At 64.1% G+C, this 23,208-nt stretch overlaps 1 protein-coding gene across 4 annotated transcripts in view; it reads left to right on the top strand.

Moving 5' to 3' along the window:
- Nucleotides 1-1,978: 1,978 nt before the first annotated feature.
- The window catches only part of PLXNA1 (plexin A1), a 105,303-nt gene continuing 84,073 nt past the window's right edge, over nt 1,979-23,208 (top strand). Inside the window, exons 1-3 of one of the 4 annotated variants that reach the window (XM_082768513.1) lie at nt 1,979-2,134; nt 13,570-14,919; nt 18,984-19,166. In XM_082768513.1, the coding sequence (XP_082624639.1) occupies nt 13,717-14,919; nt 18,984-19,166 (1,386 nt within the window). In that variant the 5' untranslated portion in view covers nt 1,979-2,134; nt 13,570-13,716. Of the gene's footprint in view, nt 2,135-2,687; nt 3,434-6,395; nt 6,989-13,569; nt 14,920-18,983; nt 19,167-23,208 lie in introns of those variants that run through there. The other 3 variants (XM_082768516.1, XM_082768514.1, XM_082768515.1) reach the window with 3 other exon arrangements.

The following is a 23,208-nucleotide window of genomic DNA, read 5'->3' as shown; positions in this document are numbered from 1 at the left end:
GAAGATTTGGCTGGCTGCGGCCTGGGCTGTGTCTGGTGCCCTCATGGCGCTAGCGCCTGGATGCCCACCTGTCCTGCGGTCGGGGTTTGGAGGCTTCTACCTTGGTGGGCTGTGGGTTTTGTGGCTGGAGGGCTACTAAGATTGAAGCCCCAAGCTGGGGGACATCATTCGCCCCCATGCTGCAGTGAGCCACCGCTCCATCTCCTGGCAGGAGAGCTCCACGCCATTTATATCCCGCGTCTCACCGGTGAAAGGAGCGGAGGTGCAGGCCTGATTATGAGGACTTTATTTAGTTCTGATTGCCTCTAAAAAGGTTGCTTCCCAGCTGAGAGATGCAGGAGCAGAGGGGGATGGTCACTGGTTTCTGCACCCACGCAGGGACACCGGGGCGGTGCTGTGCTGGGGACGGGGCACGTGGGCACGGGGCAGCCATGCCCTGGCTTGGCGTGAAGGCAAAATGAAGAAAGGGGGATAATGAAGATGATAAAAATGGCTGGCGCCGAAAACGTGTTTTAAAAAGACAAATAATTAACTCAGACCACCCATTCATCTTTTTTATGGCTTTTACTCTATTTCCCCTTTGTGATTTTAGCCGTAAGCGGCGTGGATGCGGTGCCAGCGGGAAGATGCTGAGCTGGCAGCCCTGCAGAACAAAGTCCTGCCGTTATCGGCGGGGTGGCCGCCGGGCCGGCGGCGCTGCCCTGCGCTGAGCTGAGCTGAGCTGAGGCGGCTCCCGGCCGCCCGCTGCCCCTGACGGGCTGGGCTGGGCTGGGGAGGCTGCGCCGGGCCCTCCCGCACGGAGAGGCCGTGAGGGAGCCGTGTGTAGGGCTGTGTGTAGGGCCGTGAGGGAGCCGTGCGTAGGGCTGTGTGTAGGGCCGTGAGGGAGACGTGTGTCCCTACACACATGAGGGAGCCGTGTATAGGGCCGTGAGGAAGCCATGTGTAGGGCTATGTGTAGGGCCATGAGGGAACGGTGTGTAGGGCTGTGAGGGATTTGTGTAGGGCCATGAGGGAGCCGTGTGTCCCTATACACATGAGGGAGCCGTGTGTAGGGCTGTGGGGGAGCCATGTCTAGGGCAGTGAGGGATCTGTGTGTAGGGCCATGAGGGAGCTGTGTCTAGGTCTCTGATGGAGCCACGTGTAGGTCTGTGAAGGTGCCATGCCTAGGGCCATGAGGGAACTGTGTGTAGGACTCTGAGGGAGCCATGTCTAGGTCCATGAGGGGACTGTGTATATGGCTGTGGTAGAGCTGTGTGTAGGGCCGTGAGGGAGCCATGCCTAGGGCCACGGGTCCACCCTGGCTGTCCTCATGCGGGTGGCCACGCGCAGGGTCCGAGACAGCAGCACGGCATAACATGGCACCACCGCCTGCAGTCCCTATGGATCAGGAGGGCACAGCGGCACCACCCCGACCTCCACCACCCCATACAGGGGTGATATCCCCCAAACCCTCCTCCTCCTCTCCAAAAGGCTTTCCACAGGCGTTCTGCCCCTGATATTTGCACTCCATACACCAGGGACCACCCATACCCCCACCACCCCACACTGGGGCGCAGCAACCCCAAACCACGGGGCGGCGGCGCCCCCTACCCCCCTTGAAGACCCCTTGAAGACCCCTTGAAGACCCCCCTCGCCCACCCCCTTCCCCCCAGCCCCCCATCCCCTCCCCTCCATCGCCCTTTTAAGACTCAGCAGCGGGGCGGGGCCGCGCCCGTCCCCGCGGAGCTCCGCGGGCGCCCCCTGGAGGCGACGCCGCCGCCACCACCGCCGCCGCCGCCGCCCCTTTCCCCGGCCGCGGCCCCGGTCCCGGCGGTGGCAGCGGCAGCGGCGGCGGGGGCGCGGCCGTGCGCGTGCGCGCGCGCGGCGGCGGCGGCGGGGGCGCGCGCGCGCGCGGCGTTCCGTCGGGGCCCCGCGCCGCCGGCCCATTCATGCGGGGCAGCGGCGGCGGCGGAGGGAGGCAGGAGAGGCAGGAGGGAGGGCGGCGGGCAGCAGGAGCGGCAGCAGGAGGAGGAGGAGGAGGAGAGGAGGAAGAAGGAGGAGGAGGAGGTGAAGGAGGAGGAGGAGGAGGAGGAGGGCCCCGGCTGGAATGCGGTTATGGCTGGCGGCGGGGCTGAAGCCAGCGGGGACCCGAGGCGTGAGTAACGCGGCTGGCAACTTTCCTCTTCGTTTTTTTATTGGATTTATTATTATTTTGGGGGTGAAGTCAGGCTTTCCGCAACCCCCCCTAATTTTTATTTTTGTATTTTTTATTTTTTATTTTAAAGCGAAATGGGGAGGGCGTTCGGCTCCCCCCCCCCCCCCCCCCTCCCAGCCCCGCATTGCGCCCCGCGGGGCCGGCAGGGGTCGGCGCCCCCCCCCCCCCCCTTCCCTTACAGCCGGGTTTTGGGGGGCTGGGCTCGGGCTTTTTGGGGTCCCCAAAGCCTGGGGGTGCCGGGGGGGGCCGGGTGGTTCCTCTACAGCCCGGTCAGGGGGCAGAGCCCCCCCCTGGGGGCTGCCACCGCCGTCCCCGCTCCCCTCCGTGGCGGTGCCCACGGGAGGCTGCCCGCGGTGTGTCCCCCCCGGCGCTGCGCTGCGAGAAAATCCCCTAAAAAAAAAACCCAAATCCCAGCCTGTGAGGGCTGAGAGCTGCCCCTATGGAAGCGTTAAGGGGAGGGGGGGGGGGGGGGCTGGGGTGTAAGCAGGGCTTTAACATGAAGGTCACCGGGTAAGGAGGAGAGGGATGGCGAGGGGAAGGGAGGGGAGGGCAGGCAGGGACCTCGCTTGTGCGCTCCCCCCCCCCCCCTCCCCTCCTTCCCCAGCCCGGCCGGGTTTCGGGGAGGACGAGACAAAAGCGGGACCTGGCGAGGCTGGGATTGAATATTCATGGTGCTCCGTGCGGGCTGCGGGACGCGGAGGGGAGAAAAGTTGGCCGGCTGAGCTGCATTGTCGGGCTGCCTGCCCCCGCCTCGCCGCCAGATCCCTCTCCGCCGAGCAAGAGGGCTGTGGCGGAGCCAATTCCCAGCCTTTCTTTGGGATTTTTTTGTTATTATTTTTTTTTATTGATTTCATTTCATTTTTCCCCCCCCTCCTCTTTCTTTTGTGCGAGGCCGAAAAAAAAAAAAAAAAAAGAAAAAGAAAAAAAAAAAAAAGGAGGAAAGGAGGAGACGAAGCTATTGACTACATCAAAGGTTATCCATTTGAAAACACCATTTTCCTCCGAGCAGCGGCTAATTGCTTCCTGAACAATCTCAGGGTCTTTTGTATCCGCTCAGTGGGCAAAGCCGGCGGCTCCATGGCTCTGGCTCAACGCACCGGCGGCCGAAATGCGGTAGAAACGTGGAGGAGCGGCGGGGCAGGAGCCTCTCGGATGATGTGCAGATAATTTCCGAAGTGGCTGCGAGGAGGGGAGGCGGCGGCGGCTGCTGCTGCTGCTGCTGCTGCTCGCGGGGCGCGGGTGCGTGCCGGAGGTGGCCGTGGCCGTGCGGGTGCCGAGGAATTTCGGGGTCCGGCTCCGTGCTCGGGGGGATGCAGGGACACCGGGGGCATCCCGCTCTGAGGGGCTCGCTTCCCCGACGGGGCTGCGGGCGGATGCTCGGTGTGCTCGGTGCACGTTCGGTGGCTGGGCTTTGTGGTGCAGCTCGGAAAATCAAAGTTTTGAGGGCGTTGGGTTTGGGAGCGCGGCGGTGCTGGTACCGGAGCTCTTGTGCAGCGAGCACGGATAGCCTGGAGGGCCTCAACTTTCCCCTCTTGGCTTTGCTTTTTTTTTTTTTTATTATTATTTTTTTTTTTACGGATGTGTAAGGTTTGGAGCGGAGCACGGCGATCAGCCTCGGTGTGCGCTGGGGCTGCGCATGCAGCTAGGGCAGGCAGCCCTCGCCTCCGCCCACAGACCCAAAGCGCTTCTCCTGCCCAAGGCAGCGGGCCCTGCGGCACGAACCCAAACTCCTCCGAACTCCGGCGGGGCTGGGGCTGGCTGGCAAGAGGCTGAAATGGCAGAGGGCAGTAAGAGCCGTGCCGTGCTGTGCCGTGCCGTGCGCCGAGGCTGCTTCCCCTCCTCCCCGCCGCAGCGCCGGCAGAGCTCGGGGCCGGCCCCAGCCCCGCTCCCGGTGCGTCAGTGTGGTGCCTGGCAGCTGGGCTCCGTGGCCGTGCTGCGCCTTCCCCACCCCGTGCATGAAGGGGAAGGATCCGGCCATCAGATCGGGCTTAACGGGGGAAAGTTGTGCCTGTTTATTCTCTGGGCTCGCTGCGGGTCAGGGCCTTTGTTGCTGCTCGGCTGGCTGCTGGCTGGAAGCGTTATCCGCCGGCGAGAGCTTCGCTCGGCCCCGAGCTGGGAATTCCTGGGTGGAGGAGCCCGGTGCTGCAGCGCTCGTGCCGCCGGGCTGCCTGCGAGCTGGGGAGCCGTGCCTGCAGGATCCGGCTGCCGCTGGGTCCCACCAGGCTTTGTCTGCATGAAGGCTCCCCCGGTGACAGCTTCGGCACCCTGGGGGACAGCTTCGGCACCCCTGGTGTGTCGGGGGAAGGAGGGGAGGGGGCAGAGGTGCTGCAATCCCTCCGTGCTATGGGAAGGGGGCACGGGTCAGCCCAGTGCTGGGTCCTTCCCTTGCTGCCCGCAGGTTCCAGGTTTGTGTGGGCTTGGGACTGGGGCTGGTGGGGTTATATTCGTGGAAACCTCGAGCTGCTGCCCTGTGGTTTGCTGATGTCTCCAAATTACGTCTCCAAATTGCGTCGTTAGGCACCGGCGGTGCCGTACAGAAGAGATCCAGGTGCTCCTGGCTGGGTTTTGGCTGGTGAGCGGCCCCGTGGCTGGGCACGGCAGGGGATGGGTGAGCGTGGCTCCTCGTGGCCCCGGTCCCTTCCCTCCCGTGGCCGTGGGCCCTTCTCCCGGCGGGGCGCTGAGCGCCGTGACGCCGCGTGAAGCCGGGAGGAGCGAGCGTTTGCGTCAGTGCCGGGGCGGCCGGTTTGACTTGGGGCTGGAGACAACCCCCTCCTTGGCTGGCTGCAGCCCCCGACACGCTCAGGGCCGTGCTGCGGGAGCCTCCCGCTGCAGCCGTGGCTTTGTGCAGGGCACACGTGGGCTCCGGCACCGTCGGTGGCACGCGGCTCTGGCCGTGCCCCAGCTCAGCCCCGGGGAAGGGCGCAGCAGGGAAGCACAGGCAGGTACCCCAGCGCCTTCCCGGGCTGTGCTTGCAAGCCAGCTTTGAGCAAACGTCTCAAGGGAGAAGCTCAGCCTTGGTTTTCGTGCCAGCCACGGGCAGATGTGGCTCGTTTTCCCCGTTTTTTGGTGTGTTGGCAGCCCAAACGTGTGCCTTCGACCTGCCAGAGCGCAGCCGGGAGCCGGGCGGTGCCTCCCTCTGTGCCTTGCCCGAGCATCCCGCGGCTGCCTCCAGCCTTTGTTCCAGGTGGAAGCCACCATTTCAAACCCTGAATTAGAAACAACTCGGAGTTTATTTTTCCCTTTAGCCAGGGCTTGGCCAGCCTCCTCCTTGCGGCCTGTGTGTCAAGATGTTCAAGTGTGTGAACTTCACGTCCGGGTTGTGCGGCCGGTGCAGGAACACAAACCTTTTTGCTCCTTTCTGCCCTCAGCTCTCCTTGCGTGGCACGAGGGGGATATTTTGGGTCACCCCTCTGTCCGTGCGGGCGCGAGGCCAGGGCTTTGCCGTGCAGCTGAGCTCCCCCCTGCCCCACGTGTTGGTCTCCGTGCCAAGTTTTGTTACCTCTGGGAGAAAGTGCCTGGGTGAGCATGCTTCAGCTGGGCTCTGCAGGACCTGCTGGGCAGAGGACATCTCCTCCACGTCCACTGGTGCTGAGCAGCAGCCTCAGCCCTTCCCCGTTCTCCCCTCTGCCTCCCCGCTGCTCGCCCCGGGGCTCTGGGTGCCCACGCCTGCCTCCCTTCTCCTCCCGCAGCCCGCCGGCCAACTTGGCACCGAGACCCGGAGCGCTCGTAATCCAATTTGGGCAGTTTAACCGCGCTTTGCTGTCCGTGCTGCTGCCCGGGAGCTTTCATCTGGCTGTTGACCCCGGTTCTGGAGGTTGAGTAATCCACGGCCAGGTGGATTTTTGGAAGCTGAGGCCGGGTCCGAGCCCTGCCGGTGGCATCGGGGCCGTTTCCCCGTGGAGGTACGAGCGGTGGAGGGCAGCGGGGACGGGTGCTGCGATTCCTGCTTTCCCTGCAGGGGATCCCTCCCACCCCTTCCCGTTTTCCATCCGCTCCCCCTCTTTTCTCCCGTGAAGATAAACCCTTCTGCCGGGGCTGCTCTGCAATCCACCGGTATTTTCAGAAATGCTAAGCCAAGGAAAATGAAGTCTCTCTCTTCCTTTTGGTTGCCTACTGTTTAATGTACAAAATACAGGGGTGGTAATTGCATTAAAACGTATATAATTATACTGGAGGGGGGAAAAAAAAAAATCTCGTTAATTGTTCGGGTGTTTTGAGCTGATAAATGTGGAGTGATTCATGCTCGCTTCGGAGTTCGCCGGAGCAGGGCTGCGGTCCGGCGTGCGAGGGGTTAGGAGGAGCCTTGTTTTCATGCCATTAGCAGGAAGTCAGCTCGGATTCCTCGCCGCCTGAACCGGCTCCAGGCTTCAGGCTTTCTGGGATCCCTGGCGTTTTTTCGTGTCCGGGGCACTGATCCTCGGCCGTGCGGGGCCTCTGGCCCTGCTCCAGGCGGGCCTCGCGGCGGCGGTGTGGGGGCAGCAGCTCTCCGAGCCCCTCCGCTTTCCGTGCCTGCCAAAATATTCGAGCCCTTGCAGAACGAAATCCCCTGCGAGGGGAGAGGCAGACACCAGCCGGGCTGGAGGGGGGAGATCTCCTGCACGCTGCAGCCCCGTGCCCGGGTGCTCGCTGCCTTCTGCCCCCTGCACTCGCTGCCCTCCCTGGGCACGGGCACCGGGTCCCCTTTTGGGGCTGGCAGGAGGGATCACCTCCCGCTGGCGGTGGCACGGGGCGATGCGAAAGCCACGTTTCCTTCAGCGAACGCCGACTCTGTCGGAGCCGCAGATAACATCGGAGGTAATTGCAGTGGCAATAAGTTGTTTGCTTTGTGTGCGCGGCCGCGCTGTGTATACAGGCAGTTGTTTCGCTCTTCCTGTGCAGACCGTGAGCTTCGACAAGGGAAGAGGAAAACCCAAAAATATTTTAGGAGTTTAAAAATAAGCTCGCGGCTCGGCTGGTGCGCAGGATGTTTCGCAGGGCCCTGTGTTCCCGGTTGGTCCCGATCCAGCTCTGCGGCCCTCGGGAGGTGTTGCTGGGTGGTTGGAGGGGTTGGATGGTCCTGGGGGGCTCCGTCCTGTTCCCGGACCGGCCGCGTCCTGCAGGGAGCCAGGGGAGCAGAGCTGCCCCGTGCTCGCTCGGGGTCCTGCCCCTCCGGGACCTGGGGGGCTTTCACCGCGGCAGGGGGTCCGTGGGGGGCTTCACCCCTTCCAGCGGGATGGTGGTGGGGACACGGAGCTGTCCGATGGGCTGGTCGGCAGGGGAGAACCTGCTTTTCAGGCTGATGTCATCGGGAAGAAATGGGGGAGGAGAAAGGCAGGAAGGCAGGCGAAGAGATCGGCCTCCGCGGGTCGGCAGAGCCTCCAGCAGCCCCGGGCTGGGATTGCCACCGGCTCTCCCTCCTCACAGCCCCTGCACCGGCGGTGCCCGCGGCCCTACAGGGGGATACCCTGGGGGGCACGGCCTCGTGGGGCGAGGATCGGGGGCCTTGCCCTGCCTCTCCGCCGTGCTCCGTGTGCCGCGGTGTGGAGCCACGCGGCTCCCGGCCCCTCCGCAGCCTGACGTCACCGCGGGGCCACCATCCAGCCGCTGTGGCTCGTAGGGGGCGAGCGCCCTTCTGGCAGCACCTCGCTCCCTCTCTGCCCTGCACAGCTCGCCAAGCTTGGGCAGGAGGCTGGGGGCTGCCGGGTGCCTCTCCTTCCCCTCTCCATCCCGGTTGGAGCCTCACAGGAGTGATCCCCTGGGACATCCAGGCGTGCTGCGTCCTGCTCCAGACCTGGCTTCGCCCTCCCTGGCACCTGAAGCCCCCCGAAGCCACCTGAAGCACACTGGCCCTGGGCTTGCCCCAGGAGCGTGGGGTGCGGACTCAGCCTTTGCCTGTGTGTGTTTGTGTGCCTCGCTGCTTTTATTGGATGCTCTCGTCCCGTAGTGTAAGCGAGCGAAGCCTCTGTCAGCCTCTGAAAGCAGAATTTCCCCTCTTTGTCTTGCTGCTGGTGGAGCGCTTTCAGGCTTCTGTGCCCAACCCGGGGCCCTTTCCCTCTGGTTTTTCCCCCACAGCAAGGTGAGGGGCACAGCCTGCAGCAAGGAAAGTCTTGGGAGGGCCGGGGGTGGAGAGGGGAATGGGCTGCAGCGTGGGTTTTGTCTGGGGAAACCTCCTCTCCCCGCCAGCAGACGCCTTGTGGTGCCCGCTGGCTTTATCCATACCCATGAGGGCGGTGTGTGCCCTGCACCGCCTCGGCTCACCCCGTGACCGCAGCACGGGGCCGGGTGGAAAAAGAGGAATTTCAGCCCCGCCTGGATTTGTGCTGGATTAAAGCAGCCCCGGAGCCGGGAGCAGAAATCCTCCGGCTCTGCTCCGTCGGCACAACCCAGGAGCTCCCAGGTGGGGTTTGGGGAAAGCTGTGGTGTCCTGGGGAGCCGGGCTGTCCCCAAACCTTACGTGCTTGGGCAGGGGAGATCCTGGTCTGAAGGTCACCAGATGAATGTGGGTGTGGGATGTGAAGCCTTGAGCTGCCCTTGGTGCTGCTGTTAGGAGCCGCAGCCCCACCACAGGCCTGCACCGGGGGTCTGGGTGTGGGGTTTTGGGGCGTGTGGTGGTCCCTGGTCTCCAGGTGCTGCGGTTTAACCAGGTTCAAGCAGGACACCAGGGCCTTCTGGTGGCCCTGTGGAGCTCAAGGGAAGCGTGGGGGCACTCTGCTCCTTGGAAATACGTGTCCGGCTCGGGGCTGTGTGGGGAAGGCCTCTTGTAGGGCCCAGGTCTGCCTCTTGGATAGCCACGTGTGCTGTGGGGGGAACGGGAAGGGCTCTGGGAGAGGTGTGTGAGGTGCTGGTTTGTGTCTGGGGTCCTTGGAAGGGGTATTTGTGCCTGGTGGGGCCTGCTGAGGCTGTCCTTGTGCCTCTCTCTGCCTTGTGCTATTGGGGCTGGGAGAAACCTGGGAGAAACCATCCCAGAAACGCCGGTGAGGCAGCTTTGGGTGGCAGAAGTGATTGCGCTGTGGGGAGGGGACGGACCCGGCCGAGAGCTCTGCGAGAGGAGCAGGAAGGAGTTAAGGCAGCCCTGCCGCAGATGATCGCATATGTAGCGCAGCTCCCAGCTCGGTAACACCACCAGCCTTTTCTTATTGTTGCAAGGCTTTTCCCAGGCAGACGAACCTAAAAATACACCGAGCGTATTGTGAGACCGGCTCTCCTGTGGCCTGCGGGCTTTTCTCTCCTCCGTAGCATCTCCCCTCGCTCCCTTTCGCTAATTACTGGCAGCGAGGCAGCGCGAGCGGGTGAAGACGGAGCCGGTTCCCTCGGTCCGAAAGCAGCAAGCGGCTTGGATCGAGCGCAGAAAAACCCATCGGATCCCATTCCTCCTGCCCTCCCGGGGGTGATGCAGGAGGGTTTTTCCCCCCCGTCGGGTTTCTCTCCCAGCCCCTGTTTCGCAGCGCTCCTGCAGAGCCGCTTCTCCCCGAGGAGGAGGGCTGAGGGCTGAGGGCTGCTGTTCCCAGCACGAGCACCGATGGGGGCTGCAGGGGGTGCTCAGCACCAGCCCTGCTGCTGCAGGGGATGCTCTTGGACCAGCTCGGGACCACGGCCCCGTTAATTTCTGCAGGGGCTGCTGTTTTGTAGTTGGCACCAGGCAGCGTGCTGGCCTCGCTCCCCGAGCGAGCAGAGCTGGTCCTCGTGCTCTGCCCAGCCCTTGCCTTTCAAGGTGTGTTTTACCCACGGCCCCTGTGAGCTCGGGGCTGCAGGCGGTGCAGCCGGGTCCCGTGTGAGCAGCACCTAAAGCCACACCGGCCTCCTGGCCGCTGCCGAGGCGAGGCTGTTACCAAATTTCCTTTCCGGCGTGGGATGAAAGGGGCCGGGGTGGATTTAGTGGGTGCGCAGTTGCTTTGTCAGCTTTGTTTCTGACGGCAGGTTTCCTGCTACGTGCGTGTGAGAGAGGAGAAGCCCCACGTGCGTGCGCGAGCTGCTGGCTGCTTGGGGTTTCCACGATTTGGGACCGCTGTGGCTGTGTTTGGAGGGTGGGTCTTGCTTCCCACTGCGATCCCTGAGCCCCTTCTGGGACGGGATGCTGTTGGGAACATAGAAAAGAAGAAAGCAAGCTCACCTCTCCTGTAGTTTCTCTTTTATTTTATTTTAACCACCGCTGATTGCTTTAAGCAGGTCTTACTGTACAAAACCCCTGCTGGTGTCAGGGCACTATGACGAGAAGTTGCTGCAAACGTATATTTAGGAGCAGAAGCCTCCGAGGAGCTCTGCAGACTGTCATCTGTCTGCTCGCAGCTCGCCCCAGCTCTCCCTTGCTTTGCTCTCCCTCCAGCTCCCGAGGAACCGTTCCCTAAATTAATTTGGGAATCTCCTGTTGGGCTTTCTAGCCCTGATTTGTCACAGCAGCCTGACCTCTGGCGCATGTACCCGCTCCCGAAAATAGAAGCAATGAATAATTGGACATGTGCTGAGAAAACGACTTCCCCGTCCCGCTTGCCCGTCCCTGCGGAGCAGCGCAGGGGTTTGGGGTTCCCACGCCACCTCCACCGCCTGTCCCTGCTCCTCTTCCTCCCGGCAGTGTGCTGCTGGTGCCTGTTGGATTTTGGTTAGATGGAAATCTCCTTGTGACAGAGCCCGGGGTGTTGTTCCTCTCCTGGTGTCGGTGCAGACGGAGAAGCGGTTGTGCCGGGGTGTGTTTGGTTTGGGGCACCCGCACCTCCTGTCGCCCTTGTCTCCTGTCCTTCTACTGCTGTGGTGTTGCACTGGGGCTGCCAGCTCTGTAACGGGGTGCAGAGGGTCTCTGCCGGGCTACATGAATTGCAGAAATCACTGCTGGAAGCAGGGGGCCGTTTGGGTGCTGCAGGGGGTGCTTGGTGTGGTGCTGCACCCTGCTGGGGCAAGCGCAGTGCCCCCAGGAGCTCCCCCTTGCTCGGAGGAGAAGGGAAAGCCGTGGGCACAAAAAGAAATTTCGGGACAAAGGGCGGCGCAGTGTGGGGACACCCACGTCAAGCACCCAGGAAGCCGTCCCGGCTGTTACTCCTCCTACCCCATCCGCACCGCGAGGAGAGCTGCAGGGCCCCACGACCAGCACAAACCCCGTGCTGTTGGCGCAGGGCACGGCGCAGGGTGCTGTGCCTGGCTGCTGGGTGCCGCCAGCTGGGCGAGGGAGGCCCCGGCTGCTCCGGTGGGCAGGAACCTTCCCCTGGCACCCCACAGCCCCGGAGGAAACCGAGCTGCTCGCCGCCTCCTGCCCCAAGCAGCAGCTCAGTGCTGGCGGTGTGGCCGCATCCTGCGCCCCGCGGTGCGGTTAGGGGCTGGCGGGCGCCGCTCTGCTGGGCTTGTGGTTGTGGCCTTGCTGATAAAGTTCCTAAAACGAAGGTGCTGGGCGGTGGGGCTGCCTCCTGTCACCTCTTCCCCAGGAGGGACAGCTCTGTCCCGGCACGCCGTGCCCTGGGGTGTGGGTGCGCGCTCCCTGCCGGGAGCCTCTTGCCCTGACACAGCACCGCAGGGCTGTGAGCTTTGGACCACGTGAGTCACTCCCAGGGCCGGTGGCTCCACGTTCCCGTTCGCTCCACACCCGCAGAGCTGGCTTAGCCTCCGAGGTGCTCACCCGGCGTTGCCCAAACCTCCCTCGAGGCTATAGCCTCGGAGGCTGCTGCGTGGGGAGGAGGGAGGCGCTGGGAGCGCTGCAGGAACGGAGAGCTTTCGGAGCTGGAGAGCTTTCGGAGCGGGAACGGAGCGCTTTGGGAGCTGGGCACGTCCACAAAGGGGATTTGGAAGCGGTGCAGGGACCTGCCCGGGGGCACGGAGGAGTCGGCAGAGCGGTTGCTGCCAGCCCCTGCCGCTATCGCGTGCGCTGCCGCTGGCGCGGTGCCGCCTGCCCTCCGATGACACAGGTCCTGGCACTGCGGCCACGGTTCCTACCTGTGCCACTCCCTGCCGGGCATCCTGCTGTCGTGCTGGGCCCCGAGCGGGTTCTTCCCCGCACGAGCTGAGTCAGAGACGGGCGATAAGGAGGGGGAGGCTTTCCTCCGCCCGCTTTTGGAGCGTCTTATCGGCCAGGCTGAGCTGGGAAACAAAGGGCTGAGCTCACTTCCCGGCCGGGGAGCTTCGCGGCGAGGTGTCCAGGCTGCTTGCTGGGGGGGAGCTGTGCCCCGTCACCAGATGGAGCAGGGAGCTGAGGCTGCACGGAGCACGTGGGGAGATGCAGAGCTCCCCATGCTCCCCGCAGCTCCTGATGGCAGCCCCGCATTTCGGAGCCCGGTGCCTCTCCCCGCTGTGCCTGCTCGCTCCCCCCAGCTCCCCCTGCCCGCAGCCCTCCTGGGCTTTGTCAGGCAGGCAGGTGGCAGGGCTGGCAGGCAGCGTGCCAGGGCTGCCCGCGCTCCCAGCTCCTTTAAAAGGCGATTTTGAGATCCTCCTCTGGGCAGGGGCTCGGGCTGTGCCTCCTGCACCCCGTCCAGGCAATGGGGGAGCCCCGTGCCGGGAGGACGCAGCCTGCTTGGGCTCGAGTCCCAGCTCCCCTCCGCAGGCTCGGTCACACGCTGCTTGAGTAGTAAATTGGTGCCATTTGTGTCTGTCTTCATTCACAAAAGCCGTGCTTTTTCCTCTGCCTCTCCCCACCCCATTTGCCTCGCCTCTATAACAGCAGTGTCCTCTCGGCGCGCGGCGTGCCAGCAGCCAGTTCCACTGGGGGCCAGGCTGGGAGGGGGCTGGATATTTCGGAGATATTTCTCGCTCAGCCAGGCACCAAGGACACCCCCAGCCCGACAATGGGGCCGTTTTCCCTTTGTGCTCACGAGCTGGGAGCAAACCCTGATTTTTTTTTTCACGTGGAACGGTGCAGGGCTGCGCGCTGCCACGCTCGTGGCTCGTTAGCGGCCGGTCCCTGATGGATGCTGGGGGGGATTTAGGAGCAGGTTGGGGCCAGCTACGCCCCGCCGGGCCATTTGTATGCGGGAGGTGTGCCGGAGCGCATCGCGAGGCCGCTGCCTGCCGGGGATGTGTCTGCCCTGCTCTGCTCTGCTCTGCCGCAGGCGTGCGGCCACCGCGCCTCCCGAGGGGGCTCGGCGAGGGGAGGCAGGGGCTGGCCCCTCTCCGGGGGTTTTGGGGCTCCCCGGATGGCAAGGCTTGTGGCTGGGGCCGGGATGGGGAGAATGAAGCACGTGGCTGCTCGCGGGGAGGGATTTGTGGTGTGGAGCAGCGTGGGGAGGTTTCGGCATCCTGAGGGTCCTGGCACTTGGGGTCCCTGCTGGTTTTCCTCTGGGATGGGAGGTGGGGGGGTGGTTTATGTTTTGCTGCCTGCTAGCAGGGTGTGAAGCAGCAAAGCCTTGCGGGGTGGGATGGAGCAGGCTCGGTACGGCTGCAGGGAAGCCTCCTAACCCCACTCTTCTCCTTTTCCCCTCTAGGGCTGACCAGAGCGGCGGTGCCCGTGATGCCCTGAACGCCGAGCGCGGAGGAAGCAGAGGAGACTGTGTCCCGTTAGCTCCTCTTCCTTCCCTCACCCCCTTCGTTTGGGTTTGTTTCTATTTATTTTGCGGCCGGGCTTTGGGGGCATGGCCTCGGCCGGCCGCGGCGCCTCCGCCATGCGGCTCCTTTGGCTCAAGCCCCGCTCGCCCCTCCACCTCTGGACCCTGCTGCTTTTGGGGAGCACCTGGCTACCGCTGGCGGAAGGCAGCCCCAAGCCTCCCTTTAGGACTTTCCCGGTTTCAGACTGGAGCTTGACGCACCTGGTGGTCCACAACAAGACCGGGGAGGTGTACGTGGGGGCCGTCAATCGGATCTACAAGCTCTCCAACAACCTCACCCTCCTGCGGACGCACGTGACGGGGCCGGTGGAGGACAACGAGAAGTGTTACCCCCCGCCCAGCGTCCAGTCGTGCCCGCACGGCCTGGTCACCACCAACAACGTGAACAAGCTGCTGCTGGTGGACTACTCGGGGAACCGGCTCATCGCCTGCGGCAGCGCCTCGCAGGGGATCTGCCAGTTCCTGCGGCTGGACGACCTCTTCAAGCTGGGCGAGCCCCACCACCGCAAGGAGCACTACCTCTCCAGCGTCAACGAGTCCGGGACCATGTCCGGGGTCATCATCGAGGTGCTGAACGGGCAGAACAAGCTCTTCATCGGGACGCCCATCGACGGCAAGTCGGAGTACTTCCCCACGCTGTCCAGCCGCAAGCTGATGGCCAACGAGGAGAACGCGGAGATGTTCGGCTTCGTCTACCAGGACGAGTTCGTCTCGTCCCAGCTGAAGATCCCCTCGGACACGCTCTCCAAGTTCCCCACCTTCGACATCTACTACATCTACAGCTTCAGCAGCGAGCAGTTCGTGTACTACCTGACCCTGCAGCTGGACACCCAGCTCACCTCGCCCGACTCCACCGGGGAGCAGTTCTTCACCTCCAAAATCGTCCGCCTCTGCGTGGACGACCCCAAGTTCTACTCCTACGTGGAGTTCCCCATCGGCTGCGTGCAGGACGGCATCGAGTACCGCCTGATCCAGGACGCGTACCTCACCAAGCCTGGCAAGGCTCTGGCCAAGTACCTGGGCATCTCGGAGCAGGAGGATATCCTCTTCACCATCTTCTCCCAGGGCCAGAAAAACAGGGTGAAGCCTCCCAAGGAGTCTGTGCTCTGCCTCTTCACGTTGAAGAAGATCAAGGATAAGATCAAGGAGCGCATCCAGTCGTGCTACAGAGGGGAAGGGAAGCTCTCGCTGCCCTGGCTCTTGAACAAGGAGCTGGGCTGCATCAACTCGGTGAGTTGGCGCTCGGTTTTTGGCTGCTGGCCGTGCCGTGGGCCCCGTCCCGGTTACCTGCCCTGCCTCGTGCTCCCCCCGGGGGGAGGATCCGTGCTCACTCGGGGGCCCTGGCACGGCTGGGGCCGAGCGCTCGGCTTGCTGGGTCGCATTCCTCGTGGAGACTGCGGCTTTGGTGTGGGAAGGCTGCGTCTGGGCTGGGGCTGAATCAGTGTCTGCCCAGAGCGGCTGGCCCCGAGCTGGGGCCACGTGCTGGCACGGGGTGCAGGGGTTAAAGGGGAGCTGGTTTGGAGGAGCAGGACCTGGTTTCTCGGAGGGACAGAGGTTTGTCTGCTGCGTCTGTGCTGGGGGGACCTTTGTAGGTGGCACGTGTGAACCGGGGGGTCTGGCAGAGGTGTGGGGAAGGGGGTGGACAGGTCGGTGCTCCCAGCAGGTCCCGCGGCGTGCAGGTAGGAGGAGAGGGGATCCAGGAGCGCCTGGCTCCTTTTTCTTCCTGCTCCCGCAGTGCCAGCACCTGGCTGTGCTTGTCCCAGGCTGCGGGGCAGAGCCAGCAGCCAGCTCCCTGCCCTCTTGGGGTCCCTTTGGGGGCTTTGGTTCCCTCCTGCTCACCACCTCCCTGCTCCCTGGGTGTGCTCGGGGGGCACGTCGCCAAACAGCAAGCAGGGTGCAGGCGCTGGATTGATTTTCTCCAGGCGAGAGGAGGCAGGAGGGGAGGGCGTGGGCACGGAGCCCACCGTGCCCTGGGTTTTGGGGTCAGCCCTGCTGCCGGGGGTGCCCGCGGAGCAGCCCAACCTTCCTTCCCCGCCGCGCCGGAGGAGCCAGCTAACAGCTGCCTGACAAAGTAAAGGGTTTGCTGTCAAGAGCGCTGGGCTCGCAAATCAGATTTTGGCTTTGAACTAACTCAATTTTGGTGGAAAATGATGAAATCGTTACACTGCTGCCTGGTGGGGCGCACAGCTGCTGGCTCAGGCGCAGGAGATGCCGGCTGCTTCCTCCCCGGGCACTCCCAGCTCCTCTCCCCCTGTGTTTGGGGAGGGGGCTCTGCCTGGCGTTTCCCCCCCGTGCCCCATTTGAGGCTGGGCAGGCTGCATCCCCACGGGTTTTATTTTCTGCTCTATTTTCCCTGCTGGGGGGATCGAGGCTGTTTGTGGCACCGCTGGGTGCTCGGCGGCTTCTCCGCGCGCCTCAGCTGCAAAAGGTGTTTTTTTGCAGGGAAACCAGGAAAAAAAGTTCTTGCATCCCACCAGGGGAAGGTGCTGGGATGGGGAGGGCAGTGCTGGCTCGGCAGCTGGTGCTGTGCCACGGGGACAGCGAGGGCTTGGCCGCGGTGCAGGAGGCGAGCTGTGGTTACACGTGCGGTGACCTTGGGTTTTCCAACCTCACACCGTGGTTGCTCAGCTGGAGGGAACGTCCTGGCCATGGAGGATTTGGGATCTAGCTGGAACATTCCCTGTTTAGGGACATCGTTCCCTCTTTGTCACCATTCCTCGTGAGTGCTAGAAGCAACCCCCAGCCCTTGGGGGGAGAAAAATGTGCAGGGTGCTGGCAGCTGCCTCCTGGGGGCTCAGAGCCCCTGAGGAAGAGCGGAGCAGGGCTGTGCGGTGCTGCCCTTGCTCTGCACCGTGCCAAGGTCCTGGTGCTCCCCTCCTTTGTGTCCCCCTCCTGCTCTGCCTGCCAAGCACAGCTCAGCAGGGCTGGAGCCCCTCGCCGCGCTGGGAGGCAGCCAGAGGGGTGGTGCAGAGCGTGTCACCGCGTCCCGGTGGGGGGCTCCCTGCCCCGCATCCACTGCAGCACCTCTGGGGCAGCTGAAGGATCTCACGGTGATGGATGCTGGCCAGAAAACCAAGGGCATGGTGGGCTCCGTGAGGAGGCAGGACGGAATTGCTAGGTCAGGGCTTGCTCGGGATTTACGCCCGGTCTGTGTGGAAGACGTCCCGGGAGCTCTCCTCCTGCTCCTGCTCAGGATTTATGGCTTGAAGGCTCCCGGGAGGTGGAAGCCCGGCCCTTGGTGCTTCAGCACGGCAGTGGGGGTGCTCTGAGGGCTGGGGACGAGCTGTGCCAGCACGCCGTGGGCATCGCCCTCCGGAGCTCGGCTGGGAGGCTGAAATGAAATTTGGGGCGAGGAGCCCTGCTGCTGCCTGCTGCTTCCCCCAGCCCCGGAGCTTTGGGGTGCTGGTCCCCGGGTGCTTCCCCAGCAGGTGGGTGAGGGGTGTGGGAGGCCAGGGGTGCGTGTGCTGCCATTAAGTGCCCAATTACCAGCCAATTAATAACGCTGAGCGGCACGAGCTCGCCTCTGCTCCCTCATTGCCTCCCTAAGTGGGCCTGAAGAGAGGCGACGAGACAAGGCGGGTCGCGGAGACAGACGGCTCCTGGCTGGCTCTGTCTGCGCCCTGTCCTGCCTCTTTTGGGTGGGTTTCTGGGGAAAATGGGAGCTTTGTGCCCCGGCTCTGTGCTGGAGGAGGGGAGGAGGCTGCCTCGTGGGGTCCTGGGGGTGGTCACAGTGGTGCCGGGGGTGCCCCAGCCCTCGCTGCGCCCGCTCGGCCCGACCTCACCGCCGCGGTGCCTGCCTGCGCTTCCCTAACGAGGCAGCTTGCTGTTAATGAGCTAATTGTCGGTGTAATTATTTATCGAGGTGGTGGCGGCATCTCGGTGGCGGGCGGGTGCTCCTTGCGGCCCTGGAGTGCAGCTGTATTTGTCGTTTCCCAGAGAGTTTGTTGAGACAAAGCAGAGAGGAGTAAACACCATCAACATTTATCCTCTTGCATATTCAGCAGCTGATGAGGTTGGGGAAGCTGCAAATTGGAGTGCGGAGGGAACGGGAATTGCCTGGGCTGCCAGGGGCTGCCGGGGCTCAAATCCCTTCGGTGGGGCTCAAATCCCTTCATGGGTTGTGCTCGGGGTCGTGTTGGCCCCTCTGCTGCTGCTCGCCGGGCTCCGGCTTGCTCGAGGCCATCGGGACCGAGGGGTGCGTTCCTCGTGTCTCGTCTAAAGAGGGGGTTTTTGGGTGTCTGTGCCACGGGGATGTGGCCGTCCAGGCCCTCCTGGGGTGCAGCCAGGAGGTTTGTGGCCGGTGCAAGGCAGGAGGAAGAGGCACGAGGTCTGACAGAGGTCCTCAAAGTCAGCCCAGCGTTGCTGGGAAGGGAACTTGCTCGGAGCCGCTCTTCTGCAGCTGCACCTGGCACTGCAGGAGGGTCCCCAGTGAGGCCGACGGGCTGGAGAGCTGCAGATTCCCCTTCCCACATCCTTCTGGACAGAGAAGAGCGCGGTGCCCCTCATTCTTGATTTTGGGAATCTCCCCTGCCTGGCTGCACCCAAATGTTGCCCAGTTTAGGGAAGGCTGAGCAGGGGCCGGGCGCGGAAGGCAGTCGGTCTGCGCTCACATCCCAGCTCAGGCACCCCACAAAAACAGAAGTTAAAGAACTGAGCCAGCAAAACCCCGTTTCCACACCACTTTGGGGGCTGAGCGTGGCCGGCTGGAGCCGATCCCATGGCTCAGCTGCAGCAGGGCTGGCACGGCGCTGGTGGCACCGCTGGCTTTGGGTCGGTGGAGCGAGCCCGGGGGGTGACGGCGTGGCCACGTCCTTGTTCGACAGCCCCGTGGCTTTTCCTTGAGGGTTTCGGATGCCCAGGGCTGTGCTGGCCTCTGTTTTTGGGGCTGTTGTTGTCCCTGTTTGGGGTGGTGGTGGCGGGGATGTTGTTTGCAGCCAGAGCCACCGGGTGCGGGTGCGCAGCGCACGGCGTTCCCCATGTTACATGCACAGGGATCTCAACCCCTTGGGGACTGGCACGCATTTGGAGGTGGTTGCTTGCCAAAAACCTCTCCCCTTTGAATTCTGAGTTACAGAAGAAACCTCGTAGAGCAGAAACCCCCCTGGCCTGAGCAGGCTGCCTCTCCGGGCCTCCTCCCCAAACCACATCCCGGAGCGAGGTGTCTCGCTGCCAGCTGGAGATGGGAAAACGTCACCTCCTCAGCTCCATCCTCCCGTGGGGTGGGAGGTCGGGGTGATCCCTCCTTGTCCCTGGCTCTCACCAGAGCTCACCTCTCCCCTCTTTCCTTCCCGCAGCCCCTGCAGATCGACGACAATTTCTGCGGGCAGGATTTTAACCAGCCGCTGGGCGGGACCGTCACCATCGAGGGGACGCCGCTGTTCGTGGACAAGGAGGACGGGATGACCTCGGTGGCTGCCTACGACTACAGGGGCCAGACCGTCGTCTTCGCGGGCACGCGGAGTGGGAAGATCAAAAAGGTAGGGATGGAGCTGGCGGGGCTGGTGCCGTGCTGCTGGGGGGGTTTCTGCGCCTCCCCCGGTGTGATTTGGTGTGATTTGGGGAGTGTGTGTCCCCGTTGTCATTCTCTGCCGAAGAAATGCACAAAACCTCCGTGTCGGAGGGGTGTAACACAAAGGGATTGAGTGTTTGGCTGCTGGTGGGTCAGAGCCCACCCCGTTGTCTCCCAGGGCTGCTGGTTGGCCCTGTAGCCGTGATGGGGCAGGCTCTGCCTCCCCGTGTCCGTGGTGCTTGGTTGTTGACCTGGAAAGGGCCCGGGAGGTGGGTGCTGGTGGCTTGGGGCTGGTGCTGCTGTTGGGGGAAGCTCCAGTTGGGTTGGCAGTGCTGCGTTGTGTGGAGGGGGCAGGACGGAGCCTCACTGCTCCCCTTGGCTCTTTTTGGGATGGGAGTTCCTGCATTCATTCCCCTCAGATCCTGGATCTGGCTGAAACGGGAGAGGTAGGGTCTGAAGCTGGCGTTTGTGCCAGGTGGTGCTGTCCTCCGAGGGGACGATGAGCTGTGCTCCTGCTGCCTTGGTGGGGATTCGGGATTTTTGGCCCATTTGGGGCTCGCCTTACACCTCCTGTCCCTTTGGGTGGGCACTGAGGTGCCGGGGCACGCGGGGCTGGCCGCATTGCTCGCGAGGTGCTGGGTCCTGAGCTCCCCGCGTGGCCGTGCGGGGCTGTGCCCGTGGTGTAGGGGTCACCCCGTGGCACAGCCAGGAGGAAACTGGTCCCAGATGTGCCCTCGGGGTGCCCCGGGTGGCCCCGAGCCACCTCCCGGAGTGGGGGCCCTGCATCCCCAGCCGGGCTGGCGGTGCTCCCCCTGCCCCACGTCCCCTGCCTCTCCTCCTCCTCCTCCTCCCCGGCGCCAGGCTGAGCAGGGGGAGCTGAGGAGGCAGCTCGTCCTCCCTGCCCCACCGATCCATGGGGCTGAGGGACACCAGGGATTCCTTCTGAAGTTCCCCGCTGGGGATTTCAGAAACCTGTGCCAGCATGAAGGATGGGGACGGAGGAAGGAGCCTGTGGGAGGAGGATTCACAAAGCCACAGGGACAGCGTTACGTCCCCCGTCCCTTATTTATCTCGAGGAGAGGATGGCAGCTGCCTTTTACATGGGAGATTTGTTGCTTTCCCCTTCTCTCATTTTTTTTCCTAGCTCTTCTCATTTTTTTTGGCACCTTCAGAGCCACTCGCAGGTTGCTGAGGGCGCAGGCTGAGCTCTGGGTGCCCTGCGGAGCAAAGCTGGGGGTGCCGAAGACCCCAATTTTAGGGGAACCATCCTTTGGGGTGCTCAGCCCTAATATCCTGCCCCCAGGGCTGCCCGGCGCAGCGTCTGGGTCGGGGTGAGGTCAGGGCAGGGTCCCGGCTGCGTCTGGATTTGCCTTGGATGGCAGCTCCCGTGCCCAGCGTTTGGCCAGGCTGCTGCGTGCGCACAGAGCCTGCCTTTGTCCCCCGAAAAAACCCCGTGAGCCCTCCTGCCCCGCGGCCCCGCTGCCAGCAGGAGCGGCTGGGAGGCTGCTGGGCAGCACCTGCTGTGCCCCACAGCTGTCCCCTCTGTCCCCCCCCGTCCCCTCTGTCCCCTCTGGAGGGGTCGTGGAGCTGGGGACCGCCGCAGATGGCATTTGGGGAGGGGACACGGTTATTCCAGGGGGGAAAAATGTCATCGGGGTGCAGTCGGAGCGAAGGCAGGCGGGGCTCTTTGGCTGGCCGCCCGCTGCCGGCAGTCACGGGGCTGTGGGATGGGATTTTGGGGATTTCTGCCCCGCCACGGGGTGAGTAAGGCGGGGGTGACTCTCGCCGTGCTGCCGGCCCCGGGTGTGAGCCACGTCTGCGCGCTGCCTGCGGGCACCTCGGGGACCTCTCCTTCAGCCCCGGGGATGGGGAAGTGACACGGGGCTGTGGGCACGCTGCCGCGGGGGCTGCCGGGGGGAAAATCTGCGCTCCCCGTGCCCGGCTGACACCGGGGAGGTCCCCTGGGCTGTGGGGCTTGGAGCAGCCTCGCGGGGAGGTGGCTTGGAGGAGCTGGGTGTGCCTGCAGCCCCTGCGTGCCCCTCGCAGCCAGCTGGGTCCTCACTTTCGGAGGCTGTCCCCGCAGCTCTGGCTGTCCCCGTGCCCCCGTAATCCCTTCAGCTCCGTCCCCAAAGCAGATGGCCTTGGGTGCGAGCGCCTCGGGGCGCGGCCCGGCCGGGAATCCGCTCCCCCTCTGCAGCTCGTGCTCTCCCTGGGCTTGTTTATCCTCTCCCACGGCAGGCCCAGCTCAGCCGGCCCCTTGTTTGGTTTCCTTGGCTCCTCCGCTCGGAGGAGGATGATAATAAGAAAAAAATAAACCAAACTCTGCGTGCTGAGTGGGCCGGCCCCGGCCGGGCGCAAACACCGGGACCTCGCCGCTCCTCCTGGGGAGCATCGCGTGCAGAGGGAAGGTGAATTCCCAGCTCCTGTCTGACCCTAAAACGGGGCTGTGGGGCTGGCGCTGAGCCCCGTGCAGGGCTGTGTGCAGCAGGAGGAGGCCACCATCGGCCGGGGTTTTGCAGGAATTTCCCCGTTCCCTGCTGGCCCCGGGCTGGGAGCTCGCCGGGACCTCGTGGCTCGCCCGGGGCAGCACCGGTGCTTTGTGTGCTGCTTCATTTCCTTCCAAGGAACGATTTATTTTTTTTTTTTTCCCTCTCCCTGGGTGTTTTAACAGCCAAATCTCTTCCCCTCGTAAAAAGCCCCCTGCTTTCTTCCTCTCCCCCTTCCCCCAGCTGTGCTGTGAGGCAGGAATTATCCCCTGCGGGCGGCAGGGAGCGGGGGCTCTGCCGGGCACGTGCTGGGGCAGGGCAGGGGCAGGGCATTGGGGTGTCTGTGCTCTGCTCTCGGGGCAGGATTGGGCACGGGGGGAGCTTCTGCTGGCCTCCAGGAGCCCGGCTGGGGGTTGGAGACCTCCCTGCTGGCTTTTCGGGGAGGCTTCGCAGCCCTGCACGGGGCTGGCGTCCTCCTGGCGCTCCCCAGCGTGGCTCAGCGGTGTTGCTGTTTGTGCACAAAAGCCAAACTCGCCCAAACTGGCTTTCCAGCCCACAAATCCACTCCTCAGCCTCTCGGGTACGGGCTGGCATCACCCGGCGGAGGTCGGGGTCCGCGTGAGCCTGGGAGGGGGAGGCACGAGGCCCCCGGCCACGCGGCTCCTTGCACACCGCCTCCGCTCAGCGCTAAGGCAGCTTTAAGCAGCTCTGGCTGAGAAGGGACCCATTGTGTCTGCCCGAAATCCGGCTCCTGGGGCGCAGGGAGGGCTCAGACCCCTCGTGACCCCCCCCTGTCCTCCCCCCTCCTTGCACGGAGCTCACCCCTTGTAGGGGAAGGTGCCCTCACCCCGCTCCCAGGGGCAGCTTTGGTGCTCGTGGCCCAATTTGGGGACGGTGCCATGGGGCCGTGTGTGTGTTCAGCCACCTGGGGCAGATCCTGCAGCATCTCTGCCACAGCCCACCTGCCTCCCCTTGCACCATACAGTGGGGCAGCCCTCTATAGGGCACAGGGCATTTTAGGGGTGCTATAGGGCAGGACCCACAGCCCCCAATAGCCCTGCTGGATGGGCAAGCGCGATGGAGCCGGGGAAGGCAGCTGGCGGTGCTGCACAAGGGCCTTTTGTTCCTGCTGCCTCGTCCCTCTGTGTCCCTGTCCCATCCCACGGGGACCCCGCTCCCCCTGCCCACCATTTATGGGGTCCCTGAGGGATTCAGCCCCGTTCCCTAGCAGGGAAACGGGCGCCCAGGAGCCTGCGCCCGCGTCCTCCCTGGCTTGGCACGACGAGGTGCCCAGCGGCTGCCACAGCGAATCCATCAAACACCTCTCAGTGCTCCCAGCCCCCTCGAGAGCTCTCCTGAAGTGCTGGCTGCTTTAATCGAGGTGGAGACGGCCCCGGTAAGTGGATGGGGTGAGGGGAGAGGGGGCTGCGGAGCCCCCCCCCCCCGGTGTCCCCAGCTCGTGGCGGGCAGCGCGCGGCGTCGCCCCGGCAGGCTCAGGAGGAAGGGGCCCCGCTGGCTTTTTGT

Source organism: Aythya marila, assembly GCF_965140915.1.
Source record: "Aythya marila genome assembly, chromosome: 10".
NCBI lineage: Eukaryota > Metazoa > Chordata > Aves > Anseriformes > Anatidae > Aythya > Aythya marila.
Note: the sequence above shows the minus strand (reverse complement) of the source record. Positions and strands in the feature narration are given on the sequence as shown.